This window comes from Trypanosoma rangeli (assembly GCF_003719475.1).
Source record: "Trypanosoma rangeli strain AM80 chromosome Unknown Tra_15.4_contig_00404, whole genome shotgun sequence".
Classification (NCBI taxonomy): Eukaryota; Euglenozoa; class Kinetoplastea; order Trypanosomatida; family Trypanosomatidae; genus Trypanosoma; species Trypanosoma rangeli.
Window position 1 is genome coordinate 1 of NW_021706150.1, and position 15562 is coordinate 15562.

Here is a 15562-nt window from a genome sequence, read left to right on the forward strand (position 1 = left end):
CTCTCTACACCCCCCCCCCCCCCCTCTCGCTGTTCGTTTGCATTGGAAAAGCAATGGGAATGGACTTTCCGTTAGCTCTCGCTTCTTAGGCTGCTTACATACGGCGAGACCACGGTTATAAAGCGTGATTCACACAAACAAGCGAGGGTTGCTCGGCCTGCCCAAGTTGTTTGGAGTCTATCTACACGTGTATACGTCGTGCACACTCTCTCTCTCTCTCTCTCTCTGTGAGAGAGAGAGGGGACGGAAAGGAAAGGAAAGGAAAGGGGAAAAAAAGGAAGAAAACGAAAACCACCGGCGTCGTTACCACAAACTTAAATGTTTGGCAAAGAGTTTGATATGCAACTCGAGGAGGTGCAGGAGGTACGCAGACTCCACCAACTGGAGAGTGACATGACCATGAAGGAGGTGCGAACCAAGGCTCTGGAGCGGCTCAAAGAGCTTATGGCTGACTCGCCTGAATACGGAAGATTTGATTGCCTCTTCGCGAGCGATGTGAGCGAGAGTCTCAGAGTTATTCACACGGACACCCGCGTGTCAATGGCGCCCTACACCCAAAACAGCACGCCGATAGTGGAGGAAGAGAGCAGCAGGGTAAAGTACCGCTATAGCGTGCTGCATGGCTTGGACCCATTGAGCGACGCAAATGCTGCAGATGCCACCAGGGCGTCGGAGCCGCTCAGCCTGCGTGAGGTGATCTCTCAGCATGTCTCGAAGTGGTCAAACTCTGGAACCTGCAAGTCCTCATCAGAGACGCGAATTGGCGCAGCGGAGGTTCAAGTGGATCCCTCAGCGGAGCTCCGTAAGAAAAATAACCTGCGAGCCTCTTCTATATTAATGGAGTTGGACTGAAGTGAGGGGCACCAGTCGGCAAGGATCTTGAGAATACCTTGCAGAGGCCATGCAACCGCGGAACCGTTTCTGTGTCGTGTTTCTCGTTCTTTTTCTTGCTCTTGTTGTTGTGGTTGTTTTGCTCCAGCGGTGGAAGAAGGTGAAGTTGCACACAATTCCTCCGCTGGCGTTGTTGTTGCTTCCATTTGTTCTTTTGGCCTCGGAAAAAAAAAACACACAACGACGACAAAATGTAGTTGTTTTGGTGTCGGAGGGGGTAAACAGGAAAAGTTGGCTGAGGGAATTTCCACACAGACGCGTCCCGCTGTCTGTGTCTTCGCCGCTTGCCGTGTCGGTTAGGTTTGCTTTTTTTTTTTTTGTTTTCACTAGAAATGTTGCCGCACGTTGATGCGCGGATGCATGCACTCGCTCTTTCCTTTACTCCCCCTTACTGTGTTTTTAGGGAGTAAGCAACCACGGGCCGGCGTCCTTCCCTGCCGTGCGTGAAGAGAGCAGGGGAAAAAACAAGAAGGAGCGGGACCATGCTGTCTCGCTTTGGCTTCGTAACACCGTCACGCCCACCATATCTTTCGTTGTTTCGCCTTTCATGCGGTGCACCCCACCTCTGGTGCCGCCGCATGCTGAGCGTGGGCAACACCACTAGCAGTGAATCTCGGGCGGAGAGCAAAAAGGCACCGCCGTTCCCCGCAAACTTTAGTGTGGACCCTAAGCAGCTCCCTGACACCATACCAGGCGTCTCGCGTGAGGAGCTGGCGGAGCGACTCGAAAAGTACCAGCAGGAGCTTTCCTACAAGACGTCACAGCTCACTGCTCGTGAGCTTGCGAACGAGATTGAAATGATGCGCCGTGCTCTGCCGCCAGACCAGTTCCATCAATTTCTTCAGGATGTGGACTCCATGGCGGAAAAGAATGAACGGGAAGTAGCGCGACTTAGTGCTATGTCACCACAGCAGTTGTATCGGTACCATCAGCGCCAACGGCGGCGACAGCGTTTCCAAGCGATTCGGAAAAATATCATGATTCTCGTCTCGCTCTTCGGCACTATTTTCTTTTTATTTTTCTTCATGTTCTTCTTTGGGTAGAACGCAAGCTATGGTGGCTCTCTTTTTCTATGCGTATGTGTGTGGAAGGGGGAGGAGCGCTGAGGGCGTGGAGGTCTGTCCAGCGGAAGAGGGCGGGCAGCCAACGGGGTGAAGGGCAACAGAAAGGGAGGTACATATTATTTTGCCTTTCCGTTTTATGGCCTTTAAGGTAACCTTTTTTTTTTTTTTTTTCTGTGACGCCTGTGGTGAGAGTTCAGCCCGGCGTGTGGCGGCGGCGGCGGGTCACATGTCACACAGCGTTGAGGGCTGGTTGTGTCGGACGCTGCTGAGTCGCTGCGGCGGCTGTAGTGGTGGGGCGCGTGGGCGGCGCTGCAGGTGCGTCGCAGGTTGTGCTGTGCCCCTGTGGCCTGTGTGCTGCCTCGCGGCTGGCGGGATTCGCCGCACCCACGTCCTCCTGTGACCGCCGACGATCAAACCAAACCCGGCGCGCACCCCGAGTGGGAAGTTTGACCGCAGCTTTGAGAAACTCAGCGGAAAAGATAGAGAACCGCATGCCGTTTTGCCAACAACGGAATCTCTTTGGCAGCAAGTACGATCACAACTTTGGCGAGGAGGGCTGCGAGGCGCTGAAGCAGGCAGCGCAGGATTGACATCTACGGCCGTGAAACGGAAAAGCCGGCAGCGTGGCAGGCGCGCAGTTACTTCACCGGGGACGACCTCTCCCCCACCGCTATGCATGTGAAGTCGCCACGCCTGAAGGTGTCGCAGCTTCAGCACCGGCAGAAGTACGATAAGGACATGCTCAAGACCTCCCAGTAACCAACGGAGTAGTACTACCATCGCGAAACTCAATCGGAGCGACGGCGGCGTCATACCGTCATGGCGGTATGCGGTGCAGTGGGACTCGCAACCGCGTGGTGGGACCTGCGCCGTCTCCGTTGCTACATGCTTGAGGAGTAAAGCAATGCGGACTCCCTTTCTTTTTTGTTTTTTGTTTGTTTTTGCATTGTTGTGTGTCTGTTACCGTCTGTTGCTGTTTCTGACTGCAGCGTGTGTGTGCCTGCGTCTGTCTCGCTCTGTTGGGCTCTCTGCCACTGCACCGCCGCGTCTGCGCGTGCCTTCGCTGATTTGAGCGCACGTGTGCTCTTTTTGCCTGATTGTTCGCTTTTCAAATACTTTTTTTTGTTTCGTTGTTGTTGTTGTTGTTGCCTTGGCGCCGCATGGCGTGTCACGGGCAGTTGCGGAGAAACCACCGCCCAACCAGCCAACCAGCAAACCAAAAGTGCTCGTGGGGGAGTGACAGACGAACAAGCGGCAAAACCAGCAGCGAACACTCACCCGCCTACATACGCACACGCATATATACATATATATAATATTACTGTGCATAGAACTCACACGGCTCTCTGCGGCCCCTGCGCTCCGTTGTGTTGTCTGTGTTGCTTGTGCAGTCAGAGTAGTACGTTGCTTTCCTCCTCTGACGCGGTGTGTCTGCCTTCCCGCGATCGCCACTGCACGGAAGTTGTACTGAACGAAATAAAGGGAGAGGGAGAGAGAACGGTGACAGAGCTTACAGACAGGCGGAGAGGCGCGTCCAGCACCCGGGCCAGTTTTCCACACACACACATCACAAAGCAAACTACAAGAAGCCAAAACAAATAAAATAAATATATATTTATATATATATATAAAGGACAACCCGCTGCAGCGCTGCGTTGTGGGTGTCCAGGCAAGCGTGGGAACAACGTTGTAGCATAAAAGAAGGGAAGAAGGAGAAGGGAAACAAAAACAAAAAAGAAGGAAGAACGCAGTTGCCGGCAGCGGCATCATTAGTTCCATACATATATACATATATATTAGGGTAACGCAAGGGGTACGAGAAATTGTACTAGCGGTGAAAGGAAAAGCTGGGGAAGAGTAAAGAGCGAAAGGGAAAAAGGAAAAAGGCGCCGACGCGGCTACACCTCTTTCTCTCTCTCTATCTCTCTCTCTTTCTTTAATATATTTGTTTCCCATTTTTTTCTTTAGTTCATTTGTTTGCACCGCATTGTACGTGCAGGGAGGCGCCCAATTTGGAAGGTCGCGTCGTGTTTGCACAGCGCTGTTGGAGTTTGCTGCACGCCCAGGCCACCTGCCGCTGCCTACACGAGGGGAATCACACGCATATATATATATATATATATATATACTTACATATAGCCGAGGCGGGAGGGAGTGTGTGGGGAAAAGGTACTATCGCCAATGACCACTACGGACGTCAATGGCAGCGAGGATATTCTTGACGGCTTCTTTAGCCGCCTGTCGCTGCCGTTTAAACCTTCAGGCGGCAGCAGCGGGGCCCCATGGAACAATGAAAGACAAAAACGACAGTTGCAGACGTCAGAGGCATTGCAGCCGCGTACCCCAAATAACACCTCACTTGATGCCGTCACGATCCCCAGCAAAAGTAGCAGCGGGGTGGGCGGTCTCAAGGACGGTGTTGCACATCCAGGCAGCGCCAGCGCCGGTGTCTCTGCACATGGTGGTGTAAATCCGTTGGAAATGCATACCACCTCTCCCATTTCTAGCGCGCCGCAGAATCAGGGATACGTGATGGCGCCCTCCAAGTACACCACTGCGTTGGTTCAGCCTCCGCAGCTGCAGCACAGCATGCAACAGTACCCCATTCCTATGCCTTCCACCACAATCACGCCGCAAGCCACCACAGCACAAGCAGAGGATGTGCCTGGGTCCGATGCGTCGCGGCCCGCGCTTATGCCAGGTAAAGAAGTGATGCTGGAGCGGCTCATGGCATGCCTAGGCGAGTCCAAAGGTATGGCGGCACTCCAGCTTGGGATAGCCCAGGCGATTGCTCCCTCCTCCCCCTCGGTGGCTGTTTTGAGGCAAGTGATTGAACACTTGGAGGGGGACATTGAGCAACTCCTTCAACTCCGGGACATGTCTGCCGCTTCCAACCTCATGAACGTTGAGGCGGCAAGGGACTTTTTCACCAATTCAGAGCTGCAGTTGCCTAATCATCAATATCGGCATCAACAACAACACCAGCAACTGCATCAGCTGACCGACGCAAGCGGGGCGCCTCTTTTTGGAGCTCCTGCACAAGCAGCTGCGACGGTAGCTGCAGCACCGCTTTGCGACCAGGGGCTATGGTGTCTTCCGGAGTCACGCAATGACTCTATCAAAAACGGCAGCCGCAAATTGGCAGATGTACCGGGCGCGACTGCTATGAAGCGGCAGCAGCAGCAACCGTATCAGCAACTCGAGACCACCATCACGCCTCCGTCAGGACACATCAGCCCGTATGGTGGCGAAGGTGTGGTGTCTACGACGCAGGTATATCCAATAACACACTCATCGTATATTGCCTCTGGCGAGGATCCTTCAGCTGCGTATACTGCATCTGCGGAGACGGGACATAATTTTATAGAGACCTCTGCCGTGGGTCGTGGTCGGGGACACGTAGGTGCACTGAGTGGTCCCCCACATCGCCCTGTGGATCCACCAACCTCTGCGGAAGGTGAACTGGTGTCAACGTTTCTCGCCTTTGTAGAGTTTAAGCGACACCGAGTGCGCAAGTACGAGTGCAACATAGACATTTCCCCGGGACGCTACGTCATGGTGGACGGGGATCGTGGAAAGGACTGCGGTCTGCTTGTGCAGACCATTAAGACGCTACCCGATGGCTCCACCACCTCCTTCTGCATGGACGGTACGTATATCATTCCAGACAAGATTAAGCTGGAGAAGGGACGTGTGCTGGGGTTGGCGACAGAGGAAGAGACCACCTACCTGCACAACACTGTGCAGCACTCAGAACGCGTGGCCCTAGAAACCTGCAGAAGGGTGTGCGCCGAAATGGGCATCAACCTCACCCCCCAGGACTGTGAGTACCAATTCGACATGGAGAAGGTAAGCTTCTACTTCAACAGCGAGCACAGCGTTGACTTCCGTCCCCTGGTGCGCGAGCTTTACCGCATGTTTCGTGTGCGGATCTGGATGGAGAACACAAACCCAAACGTGAAGAATGCCATGCCCATCACGGATGCGGGGGGAAACGGCAACGATGAGGACTTTGCCGCGGTGAGCGAGGGTACCGCCTCCAATTATAACCCGTACCACCACTCCCGTAGGCACGGCGGTGGCGCGGGCCCGGATGCTATGGGTGAAGACAACAGCAACGGCAATGGCGCGGGTAGACGACGCGGGCAACGTCGGGGACAGCAGAAACACTCACAACGGAAGGACAACAGGAAGTAGCGACATTTTTTTTATTTATTTGCCTTCTGCCGGTGTCGCGGCCTCGCTTTCTCTTGCCTGCGGCTTCCCACACAAACACACGAGCACAGAGGGAAGGCTAGCGGGGGTGGAGGTGAATGCATTGGCCAGGCAGCGACGAAAACAGTACAAAGAGGGTTTATACAAAGGCAGTGAAAATGAAAACAAAAAAAAAGGAGTGACCTTCCGCCGTTGTCGTTCACAACAGCTGGAGACGCCCCATCACGGTTGTTGTTTTTGTTTTTATTTTGGATGGGGGGAGGGGGTTCGTAAATCATTACTACCACTACTACTACCATTATTATTACTATTACTATTATTATTATTATTATTATTATTATTGACGCTGCTTCGGCAGGAACAACGAGGCGGAGGCGGAGGCGGAGGGGGTGCGGAGGAGCGAGTTCCGCAGACGACGACGCCACCACCGAAAGCAGCAGCGAAAAGCAGGGAGGGGGAGGGAGAAGGCAGATATACATATATGCATGCGTTTGTGCGGCTGTAGGTGCGTGTGTGTTTTTTGTTTGTTTGTTTGTTTGTTTTTTTTTTTGCGAGTGTGCCGCTTAAGCGACGCGAAGGCAGAAATGAGGCTGAGCGGGGAAGTGCAGGGGAGGACTCGCAAAACATGAACCAAAAGAGAAGAAGAACAAAAAAAAAAAAAACAGAGTGGGGGCGTGGGAGATAACATGAAGGAAATAAGTAGAGAGTGAAGGCGAGAAAGCGGGGGCAGGGGGAGGGGGTGAGAGCCGTGTTGGGGTTCACTGTGCGGAGGGGGGATATCTATCGCGAGGAGCCAGAAGCACACGGGGCGGAGTGGAAATGTGCTGAAGCAGCAATAACGGCGTAAAGAGAAGTCATATACGGAAAAGACAAGAGGACAAAAATAATAAATAAATAAATAAATAAATAACAAAACAAAACAAAACAAAACAACAACAACAACAACAGAGGATAGTGATGGCGTGGGCTTTTTGGAATATATAAAAATAAATTTAAGAAAAATATGACACAAGCGACAGCAACAACAACGGCAGCGTTGCACACACACACACCGGGAGATAGAGAGAGAGAGAGAGAGAGAGAGAGAGCGTGAAGAATGACGGGACTGAAGGCTGTCTGCACCTGAGGAAGACGAGGCTGTGAGCTTCTCCTCCGCCTCTCGCGCGATTCCGGCCGGAGTAAGTCCTCGCCGCCGTGTGTGCTAGTTTTTTTTAGTTTTTTTCCGTTGTTGTTGTTGTCCTTTGTATTGTTTTACTCTCACTCACTCGCACGTATTCGCTCATTTATAGTTGTTTTTTTAATATCAGCACCTTATTCCTTTTTTTCCTTCTGTTCTCTCTCTTGTTGGCTGCCCGTGTGTGTGGGGGTGGGGGGGAGGCCGCCTTCTTTTGCCGCAGTGTCTCGCTGCTTTGCTTTGCCGTATTTCACGTCGGCGTCCACACGACTACGCAACAACAACAGACGGCGTTGCTAGTAAACAGAAAGGAAAGCGGAATTTATTCTTTCTCTCTCACACACACAAATACACACAGCAGCGGCAGCAGCAGCAACAACAACAACAACAACAACAACAACAACAAAAGCACCAGGACGTAGAAGAGGCAGGGGAAAGGGTAACTGAAGACGGTGCGTGCCGGTGTGACTGACGTCCATGTTGCGTCCCACTGCATCCTGCCTGAAGCTAAGGCGCAGGAACTCCCCGTATGTGCAGAAGTTCCTGGAGGGTTGTCCGCTTCCAGACACGCTTGTGGATGACCTTGCGGGGGCAAACCTGAAGTCGTCCACACCGTTTTTTACCACGATGCCGCGATACATTGTGGGGAAGGAAAATCGTCTGTCCAAGTTGTTTTTCCACCACACGCTGTACCCGGCCGGTGGGGCGCGGCGGCCGTATCGCGTGGTGGTAGTGCGGGGTGGACGCGGGGTGCGGAATCAGCCCCAGGTGGTGCTGCCCTCCTCTCAGCACGCCTTTGCTGAGGCTTATGGTCGTGTGCGGCAGGATCCGGCGCGGCGGCCATTTTTCTACGCAAGACCCGTTGCCCTGGCACCGTCTCGTCTCAGTCACGGGGTGAATCTCAACGCTGGCGAAGGGAGTGAGAGGTCGGTCAGCTTCAGTGAGATGACTGGTTGTGGTGGAGAGACGACAGCAGAGTCGTCGCGCGCTGCCGAGGACAGTCTGTTGGCGCCCTTGTGTGGCGTTATCGAGAGTCATTTTGCGGCCCTGTTGAAGCCGCAGGCGACGGACGAGGGTGGTGCCGGGAGCGGCTGTGTCAGACAGACAATCCGGGAGGAGCTGACTGCGCTGCTGAGCGCCGGCCACGGCGGCGTCATGGCGGATGAGGAGGCGGCGGGAAATGCGGAGGTGTCGAGCTCCTCCCACAGAGACCTTATGGGGGATATGCTGCGGAGTGTCGCGTCATTTCCATCCTCCTTTTTTTATGTCCACACACAGCTACCGTCCTCGGCTCTGTTTCTGACAACACCTTCCACAGACACAGACGTGGACACCGCCACCCATCCCGCCTGGGCGCCTCTCGATAAAAGTGGGGGAGATCACACACGAAGGTCGGTGGTGGCGCGACTAGCCGGTGGGTTAGAGCCTGTCGTGCACTTCGCTGTAGGATCCCCTTTGCTCGTGCGATCTAGGGCAGCATGCAGGGGTGATGACGGGAAGGCGGCAGCTGCGGCAGGGGCAGGTGGGATGCCGTTTGGACACATTCAATGCCTTCTGCGTGTCTACACAAGAGGGGGAAATGGCGGCGAGGAATACTTAGAGGAAAATGTGGGGACATCCAAGGCCCACGATGAGCCCGCATCTCCAATGCACGAGTCTGGCGCCTCCTTCTTGGCGCCGCGTGGTCGTGCGAGCAAGGAGAGCGACGGTGGAGGCGCCTCTCACAGCATTCCAGCTGGCATTATAGAGCCTTGGAAGTTGGGTGTGAGTTTGGACCCAAAGATACCGCTTTATGTGAGGACATTGACGGAAAAACGACCCGCTGCAGTGCGCAGTGGCAGTACTGGTGGTGATGCACTGCCATTGTCCCCCTCACGCGTTTGTGCCTTGTTGGGTCGAGAGGACTGTGAGACGTACATTTTGCCTCAGCGCGAGTTGCTTTTTACCTTCTATGCCCCTGCGGAGGTGGTTGCCATGTGTGCACAGGAAAATGAAGAGCGCATGCAGCGACAGGCGGCGCTGGGATATGGTAGTCCGACGCACGTGTTTGCGGACGGCCCACGGACAGCGCGACGTATTTTGCAGGGAGCGCACTGCAACCATGTGGCGGCTGAGGAGGCAGCGGCGGTGCCAAAGAGTGGCACGGGGGCCACACACACACCACAACGTGAGCGTGTAATGTATGAAGTTCGAGCACTGCCGGGTGATGTTGTGTTTGTCCCGCGGGGGTGGCGATATCGTGTGGAGCGTATTATCGGTGTCGCCGTCCTGGACGCCGTCGCAACTGCGCCCGTGCAAGCAGCAATGACAGGGAAGCAGACGGGGGCTGAGGGTCTGCCGTATGGTGCCTTACGGGCCGCCTTCATGCGCAACGCCTCCTCGACGTTTGCGTTCTCGTTGGGGAAGGCAAACACGGCGTTGCACGAGGCAGGCGCAGACGTGAGCCGCATGGAGGCGGCTGAAATTTGTGGTGTTGAGGTAGAGGCCTTTGTGTTGTGCTACAAGCCGTACCCGCTGCTGTCGGCCGAGCAGGCCGCGGCGTATGTACCGGCCAATTACGTGCGTCGCGGCGTCGAGGAGTTTTACGCCAAAGGTGGGAATGACGTCTTTCACAGGTACGTGTAATTCTTCTTTTTTATTGTTACTATCTTTTGTGTTGTTGTTACTGTTAGTTTGTTCTTTAAGAGGGCAGAAATCAGAAGGAGTGAAACAAAAAATAATAAGAAAAAAAAAAGAAGCATGATGGTGGTGATGTTGAAAGCACCGTCACTTTTTTCTCTCGCGTGTGAAGAGGAACGTCTTCACCATCGCTGTTGCTGCTGCTGCTGCTGCGAAGGTGGAGGGGTGGATTGCTGCTAGCCCCCGTGCGCCCGCCTCGCCTTCACAGGCCTCTCACCCAACATACATGTCTTCTCTGCCTTTTCCATTTCCACCCACCCACACTTTTCCTCTTTTTCCTTTCATGGTTCTTTACATTTTGGCCTCTACGCCCACCGCACATCACGGAAGTTCAAAAACGTGTTTTGTGTTTTGTACAAGCAGTAAGAAAAGGTGGCCGAAATCCAGAGGTGTTAAGTGCTCGATGTCGTTGTCGCTCCGCGTTGAGAAGTTTGGTCCGGGGAAGCGGATCCACCTGCACTCACCCGCCCTTCGCTGCGCTTTTGTCACGCTCGGAGCGTCCATCAACTCCGTCAAGGTGTGGGATGCGCAGAGGTCTCGGTGGGTTGAGGTGCACTGCGCCTACCCTGGACCAGAGGAAACCGCAGAGGACACGGACTACATGGGCTGCACAGTCGGCCGCTTTGCTGGCCGCGTCAGTGAGGGGAAATTGACGCTTGATGGTGAGGAATTTCATGTGTCACGGAAGCCGGGCAGTCCACACTCCGTACACGGTGGCGCGGAGGGCTACGACAGGCGCCACTGGTCGTTCCTCCCTGTGGAGACGACAGACGTGGTGGGGGTGCGGTTCAGTCTGGTTTCACCGCATATGGACCAGGGTCTCCCCGCCGAGCTGCGCATCTTCGTTTTTTACTACATTGAGCGAAAGCGGCCGGCGGCGCTGCACACGGAGTACTCGGCCTTTATTCCTGATGGCTCCCCCGCTGACGCCACGGTTGTGAATATTTTTAACCACGCGTACTGGAACCTGAACGGCGTGCCAGACGCAAACACGGCGTCAAACCCGCGCTGGAAGCAGCCGGAGAAGGTGTACAATATGGTGCTCAAGATGCCGTGCAGCCGCGTGTTGGAGGGAGACGCTGCGGCAATCCCAACAGGTGTACTGAAGGATGTCACAGGCACGTGCCTGGACTTCCGCCGCGGCAAGCCACTCGGTGAAGACATTGACAACCAGGCTGTCCTTGGCCGGAACCCATGCGGCTACGACCATCCCTTTTTGGTCGATGGCTGGGAGGCGAAGTCAAAGCAAGGGATGCTGCTGAACGCGGAGGCGTACAGTCCCTCGTCACGGATTCGGATGAGGGTGTACTCAACCTTTCCCTGCATGTGGATGCACACTGTGAACGGCAAGCCGGGGGACGCGAACGGTGAAAGGGGTAAGCGTTACGGCCGCCACGTCGCTGTGGGCCTGGAGCCGCAGTACCTGCCCGACAGCCCGAAGCATCCGACCTTCCCCTCAACGGCCCTGCGGAAGGGCGAGGTCTACTTTGAGAGGCAGGTGAACGAGTTTGCCGTGCTCAGCGGCTCGCACATGTAGTGCGGTGGGTAGAATACGCTGCAGACGGCGCAATGAAACAAAATTAGAAGGTCAAAACAAAACGGAGCCTCTAAACAATAAGCGTTGGTTGAAGTGCAAAAGGGGCTATAGTGGGCCCGAAAATGTTTCATAATTGCGTTGTGTATGTCTGAGCAGGCGTGTTTGTTGTTGTTGTTGTTGTTGTTTTATATCTTTTTTTTTATTGTTACTGTTAGTTTGTTTTGTTTTGTTATTTATTTTTATTTTTTTTATTACTGTTGAGTTCTCACCGAGGGGATTTGGGAGGACACGGGGGTGGGAGGGGGGGGGGGTGCTGCGATGTTAAACCGCACACATAAACGCAAGCAAACAAACAAAAAACATGGGGGTAACACGAGAGGTGTCTGCTGCCGTTTCATACCGAGCAACGGTGAGACACGCTGGGAAAAGAATGAGAAGTAAAACGAAGGGAGGGAGGGGGGCGTTTTAGCTGAAAACGAGGGAATTTTGGAAACGAATGGTATGAATGAGAAAACGGAGGTGTGTTGCAAGAAGGCGTGCAGGGAGGCAATAAAACCAGCCAGCAAATAAACTGGCGTTTAGCAGAGTCATTTGCTGCATTCAAGTAGATGGAGGGTCTGGTGAGTGTAAGGACAGTAGGCAGATTTCATTTCTGGTTGGCTTACGTCTCTAAGTCCGTGCTTATTGTTTCTATCTCTTTCTCTGTGCCGCAAACGCCACAAACCGAGAGTCGCTATTCCTTTTTTGGTTTCCGTTGAGCCCTTGCTCTTGTCCCTGTAACCTGTTATACGTTATTGGGTGGAAGCCAGGCCGAGAGATCTCTACATGCTCCGAGTGTGCATCAACGTGGAGGACGCGCTTGCACTGAGCAAGCGGTGGCAGGTCCCGTTGCTGGTATTCGTGCACAGCGCTATTGAAGAGACGCCCAGGACCCATACCGACGATGTTGACTTGGCGGAAATGTATACGTTGTCTTCCCATGGAAAGCGCGTCATGAAGGCAACGTTTCAGTTGGGTAGCGCGCCGCTGGCCGGCAATGGGGTAGCTCAGCGGCATGCGTTGGAGGTCGTGTTGCACGCATCCCGCTTGGATTTAATGGCGGTTGTGCATTTTATGGAGGCAGGGTCTGCGGCGCACAACCTCTTCGTTGCCGCGGTGCCGGAGTCCAGTACCAGCGTTCCGCGTCTGCATGTCTTTCCACCCTCGTTACGGGAACGTCCACGGAGTGTGTTGAGCGGTTCCACCCTTACCCCTGAGCTTATTTGCGAGGCCGTTCGCATTGAGCTGCAGATGCCCCCACCAACGAAACTTGCCGGAGCGAAGGAGGAATTTATGCGGCACGTTGAAGAGATGAATGCTGCCACGGCGGCGGGGGGCAGCGGTGCGGCGGCGTTGATGAGAGCTGGAGTCGGCGCTGCTTCTGCGCATACAATGGCGTCGGGGGCGGGTTTCAATGGTCCTACGGGTCTGCACTTTGTTGCGCTCAACGGCCTTGAGAAACGGGAGGTGGTCGTCACCTCGCCTGGCATGACGCTGCGTACCGTGTGGGTGAAGGTCCAGCAGGCCCTTAACCGGGAGCAGCAGGCGGCGGGCGAGGCGGCGCATCCACCTGGGAGCGCGACTTTTGTCCTACACGTCGCACCGCCCGCTACCGCTGCCGTGGGAGCCGTCAGTGAAGGAGAAACGACCGACCAGGTGGTGGTGGTGGTGGACTCTGTGGAGGCGGCCGCCAGGCTTGATATTCAGACGCTGCCGCACAACACAACGGTGACGGTTGTACGGGGCGGGGCGAGTGCGACAGCGCCGCAGCCCGCTGGGGAAGAGTGCAACCGTGGACCGCACACCAAGCACGGCGAGGAGCGACCGACGGGATGCTGCGATGGAGGCGTGTGTAGGATTCGTGGCACGCCTCCGAGCAGCGAGCCGAACTCCGCCCAACAGCAGAAAACGATGCCGGCACCCCCCACAACCCCCGCCATGGAAGCAAGCGAGGAAGCACCACCGGAGCCAAAGCCCGCCGTTGCCAAGGCATCTGCCTGTATTCACGTGCGCTGCTCCCTGCCGAGCGGGGGCACCCACACCGTGGATGAGCTTGACCCCGCTGTTGCAACCTTATCCACGCACCTGCGTTGCCCCCTTGCAGAGCTGCTTGGTCACAACGCCTTTGTCTTTGCTCGCGCGTACCCGCCTCATCGCTTCTCCCTAGATGAGGAGGCACAACCGCTTGAGACCCTCGGCATGCGCACCTCGTCAGCATTGCGAGTCGTTCCCACCGGTGGCCCATCCACAACACTCCCACCGGAGCGAAAACCTTCAAATAACAGTAAAGGTGGATTATATGATCTCGTGTCCTCGCTGCTGCGACGTGGCACTGGGTTAACTCCTGCCGCTGCACCCGCGCACGTCCCTCGTGAATCCGTGCTTGCCGGTAATGTACGTGGCACTGCTACGACTGACACAAGGGTCCGATTCGGCACTATGGCCGAGCTCCGTGCGAAGGAGGAGGAAGAAGAAAAACGCGTTGCGGCCGAGGCCAACGCGATGACCGATCGCCAAAACGAATACCGTAAGAAGGCGAACAGGTACTATGGTGGGAGTTCCACTGAGTACACGGGATGGGACGGCAACGAGGAGGAAGAGGAGGGGAAGGATGAAGAAAAAGAAGGCGGTGCTGGCAACGGCGGCAAGAAGTTTACGGGACACGCCAAAAGGAATTTTTAGCACCTGCGTCTCTCTCTCTCTCTCTCTCTCTCTGTGTGTGTGTGTGTGTGTGTGTGTTTGTGTGTCCGCAGTGAAATACACGCACGCGAGCAACAAAGCAACGTGGCGGAAAGACACTCGCCAAGAGCGGCAAAAGCCCCACGTCAGTGCAGCCAGAGAGGGCGAGATAATAATAATAATATATATATATATATATATCGCAGGATCTCAACGAGCATGTGCCGAAGTTGGGCAGCCACGAAACTGCGTCGCACAGAAACCAAAAAAAAGGAAAACACCCGAGTAGGAGGGCAAAGAATGGAAGAACAAACGAGAACAAACAAGCACACACAACAACAAAAAAATAAAAAAAAGATGTATGCGACCACGCATAAAGCGTGCACTTCCATTTTCTTTTTTTTTTTTTTTTTTCTTGATCTTCATCCGCCCACGTAGAAGTGGGTACGTGTACATCATCCTCTCCATGCCCATTTTGTGTGTTTTTGCTCACATGCACCACCCTCTTCCCCCTCCACTCCCACCTCTTTCCACCGGCACTTATTCACTGCAACAAAAGAATGGCCCCTTGAGGTGCTACTTTCGCACAACACGAAAAGGAGGGGGGTTGGAACACCCACAACACCAAACATATTGAATATCACACACACCACCCAAACAACCCTTATAAGGCGCTCCAGGAAGGCCACGACACAACCAACAACAAAACACATTGACTAGAGGCGCCATTACTCCTCATAGAAGAAGCAAAAAAAAAAACAAGACAAGCTACAATATGGAGAGCTTATTTGGCAACCGCTTCCGCATCGGCCAGAAGATTGGGGCGGGCTCGTTCGGCGAGATCTTCCGCGGGACAAACATTCAGACCGGCGAGCCCGTGGCCATCAAGCTGGAGCAGGTGAAGACGCGGCACCCACAGCTCGCCTTCGAGGCCCGATTCTACCGCATCCTCAACGCTGGCGGCGGGGTCGTGGGCATCCCCAACATTTTGTTCTACGGCGTGGAGGGCGAGTTCAACGTGATGGTGATGGACCTGCTGGGGCCCTCACTCGAGGACCTGTTCAGCTTCTGCGACAGGAAACTCTCGCTGAAGACCACGCTGCTGCTGGCCGAGCAAATGATTGCGCGCATCGAGTTCGTCCACAGCAAGAGCGTCATCCACCGCGACATTAAGCCTGACAACTTTCTGATGGGCACCGGGAAGAAGGGGCACCACGTCTACATTGTCGACTTTGGCCTCGCCAAGAGGTATCGGGACCCCCGCACGCACCAGCACATTCCGTA

The 15562-nt window shown here is 54.7% G+C and overlaps 8 protein-coding genes across 8 annotated transcripts, besides 30 other annotated features; 7 read left to right on the top strand and 1 right to left on the bottom strand.

The window, feature by feature from the left end:
* Positions 1-205: 205 nt before the first annotated feature.
* Positions 206-227: a microsatellite.
* An 18-nt stretch (positions 228-245) lies between these two features.
* Positions 246-290: a sequence feature (A-rich).
* Positions 291-318: 28 nt separating this feature from the next.
* On the top strand, positions 319-852 carry TraAM80_08352 (uncharacterized protein; the record flags this gene model as incomplete). Its single annotated transcript, XM_029385104.1, has 1 exon — positions 319-852. The coding sequence occupies one exon, from the start codon at positions 319-321 to the stop codon at positions 850-852; it is 534 nt and encodes a 177-aa protein (XP_029235030.1).
* A 67-nt stretch (positions 853-919) lies between these two features.
* Positions 920-976: a microsatellite.
* Positions 977-1373: 397 nt separating this feature from the next.
* Positions 1374-1934, top strand: TraAM80_08353 (uncharacterized protein; the record flags this gene model as incomplete). The annotated part of the gene is made up of 1 exon (XM_029385105.1): positions 1374-1934. The coding sequence occupies one exon, from the start codon at positions 1374-1376 to the stop codon at positions 1932-1934; it is 561 nt and encodes a 186-aa protein (XP_029235031.1).
* A 175-nt stretch (positions 1935-2109) lies between these two features.
* Positions 2110-2126: a microsatellite.
* Positions 2127-2177: 51 nt separating this feature from the next.
* On the bottom strand, positions 2178-2768 carry TraAM80_08354 (uncharacterized protein; the record flags this gene model as incomplete). The annotated part of the gene is made up of 1 exon (XM_029385106.1): positions 2178-2768. The coding sequence occupies one exon, from the start codon at positions 2766-2768 to the stop codon at positions 2178-2180; it is 591 nt and encodes a 196-aa protein (XP_029235032.1).
* A 103-nt stretch (positions 2769-2871) lies between these two features.
* Positions 2872-2898: a microsatellite.
* A 173-nt stretch (positions 2899-3071) lies between these two features.
* Positions 3072-3103: a microsatellite.
* Positions 3104-3142: 39 nt separating this feature from the next.
* Positions 3143-3175: a microsatellite.
* Positions 3176-3547: 372 nt separating this feature from the next.
* Positions 3548-3558: a sequence feature (A-rich).
* Positions 3559-3585: a microsatellite.
* Positions 3586-3653: 68 nt separating this feature from the next.
* Positions 3654-3701: a sequence feature (GA-rich).
* Positions 3702-3805: 104 nt separating this feature from the next.
* Positions 3806-3842: a sequence feature (A-rich).
* An 18-nt stretch (positions 3843-3860) lies between these two features.
* Positions 3861-3934: a microsatellite.
* Positions 3935-4058: 124 nt separating this feature from the next.
* Positions 4059-4083: a microsatellite.
* A 53-nt stretch (positions 4084-4136) lies between these two features.
* TraAM80_08355 (putative cell cycle sequence binding phosphoprotein (RBP33)) lies at positions 4137-6152 on the top strand (the record flags this gene model as incomplete). Its single annotated transcript, XM_029385107.1, has 1 exon — positions 4137-6152. The coding sequence occupies one exon, from the start codon at positions 4137-4139 to the stop codon at positions 6150-6152; it is 2016 nt and encodes a 671-aa protein (XP_029235033.1).
* Positions 6153-6467: 315 nt separating this feature from the next.
* Positions 6468-6512: a microsatellite.
* Positions 6513-6535: 23 nt separating this feature from the next.
* Positions 6536-6568: a microsatellite.
* Positions 6569-6686: 118 nt separating this feature from the next.
* Positions 6687-6720: a microsatellite.
* An 82-nt stretch (positions 6721-6802) lies between these two features.
* Positions 6803-6832: a sequence feature (A-rich).
* Positions 6833-7051: 219 nt separating this feature from the next.
* Positions 7052-7078: a microsatellite.
* Positions 7079-7115: a microsatellite.
* Positions 7116-7225: 110 nt separating this feature from the next.
* Positions 7226-7258: a microsatellite.
* Positions 7259-7699: 441 nt separating this feature from the next.
* Positions 7700-7717: a microsatellite.
* Positions 7718-7750: a microsatellite.
* A 71-nt stretch (positions 7751-7821) lies between these two features.
* On the top strand, positions 7822-9969 carry TraAM80_08356 (uncharacterized protein; the record flags this gene model as incomplete). The annotated part of the gene is made up of 1 exon (XM_029385108.1): positions 7822-9969. One exon carries the CDS (start codon positions 7822-7824, stop codon positions 9967-9969), a length of 2148 nt encoding a protein of 715 aa, XP_029235034.1.
* Positions 9970-10051: 82 nt separating this feature from the next.
* Positions 10052-10081: a sequence feature (A-rich).
* A 72-nt stretch (positions 10082-10153) lies between these two features.
* Positions 10154-10176: a microsatellite.
* A 250-nt stretch (positions 10177-10426) lies between these two features.
* Positions 10427-11560, top strand: TraAM80_08357 (aldose 1-epimerase; the record flags this gene model as incomplete). The annotated part of the gene is made up of 1 exon (XM_029385109.1): positions 10427-11560. The coding sequence occupies one exon, from the start codon at positions 10427-10429 to the stop codon at positions 11558-11560; it is 1134 nt and encodes a 377-aa protein (XP_029235035.1).
* A 162-nt stretch (positions 11561-11722) lies between these two features.
* Positions 11723-11820: a microsatellite.
* A 565-nt stretch (positions 11821-12385) lies between these two features.
* TraAM80_08358 (uncharacterized protein) lies at positions 12386-14281 on the top strand (the record flags this gene model as incomplete). Its single annotated transcript, XM_029385110.1, has 1 exon — positions 12386-14281. The coding sequence occupies one exon, from the start codon at positions 12386-12388 to the stop codon at positions 14279-14281; it is 1896 nt and encodes a 631-aa protein (XP_029235036.1).
* An 8-nt stretch (positions 14282-14289) lies between these two features.
* Positions 14290-14313: a microsatellite.
* Positions 14314-14346: a microsatellite.
* Positions 14347-14447: 101 nt separating this feature from the next.
* Positions 14448-14479: a microsatellite.
* A 106-nt stretch (positions 14480-14585) lies between these two features.
* Positions 14586-14633: a microsatellite.
* Positions 14634-14669: 36 nt separating this feature from the next.
* Positions 14670-14695: a microsatellite.
* Positions 14696-15053: 358 nt separating this feature from the next.
* On the top strand, positions 15054-15562 carry TraAM80_08359 (casein kinase; the record flags this gene model as incomplete). The annotated part of the gene is made up of 1 exon (XM_029385111.1): positions 15054-15562. A coding segment is annotated over one exon (509 nt), but the record flags the coding sequence as incomplete, so codon positions are not given.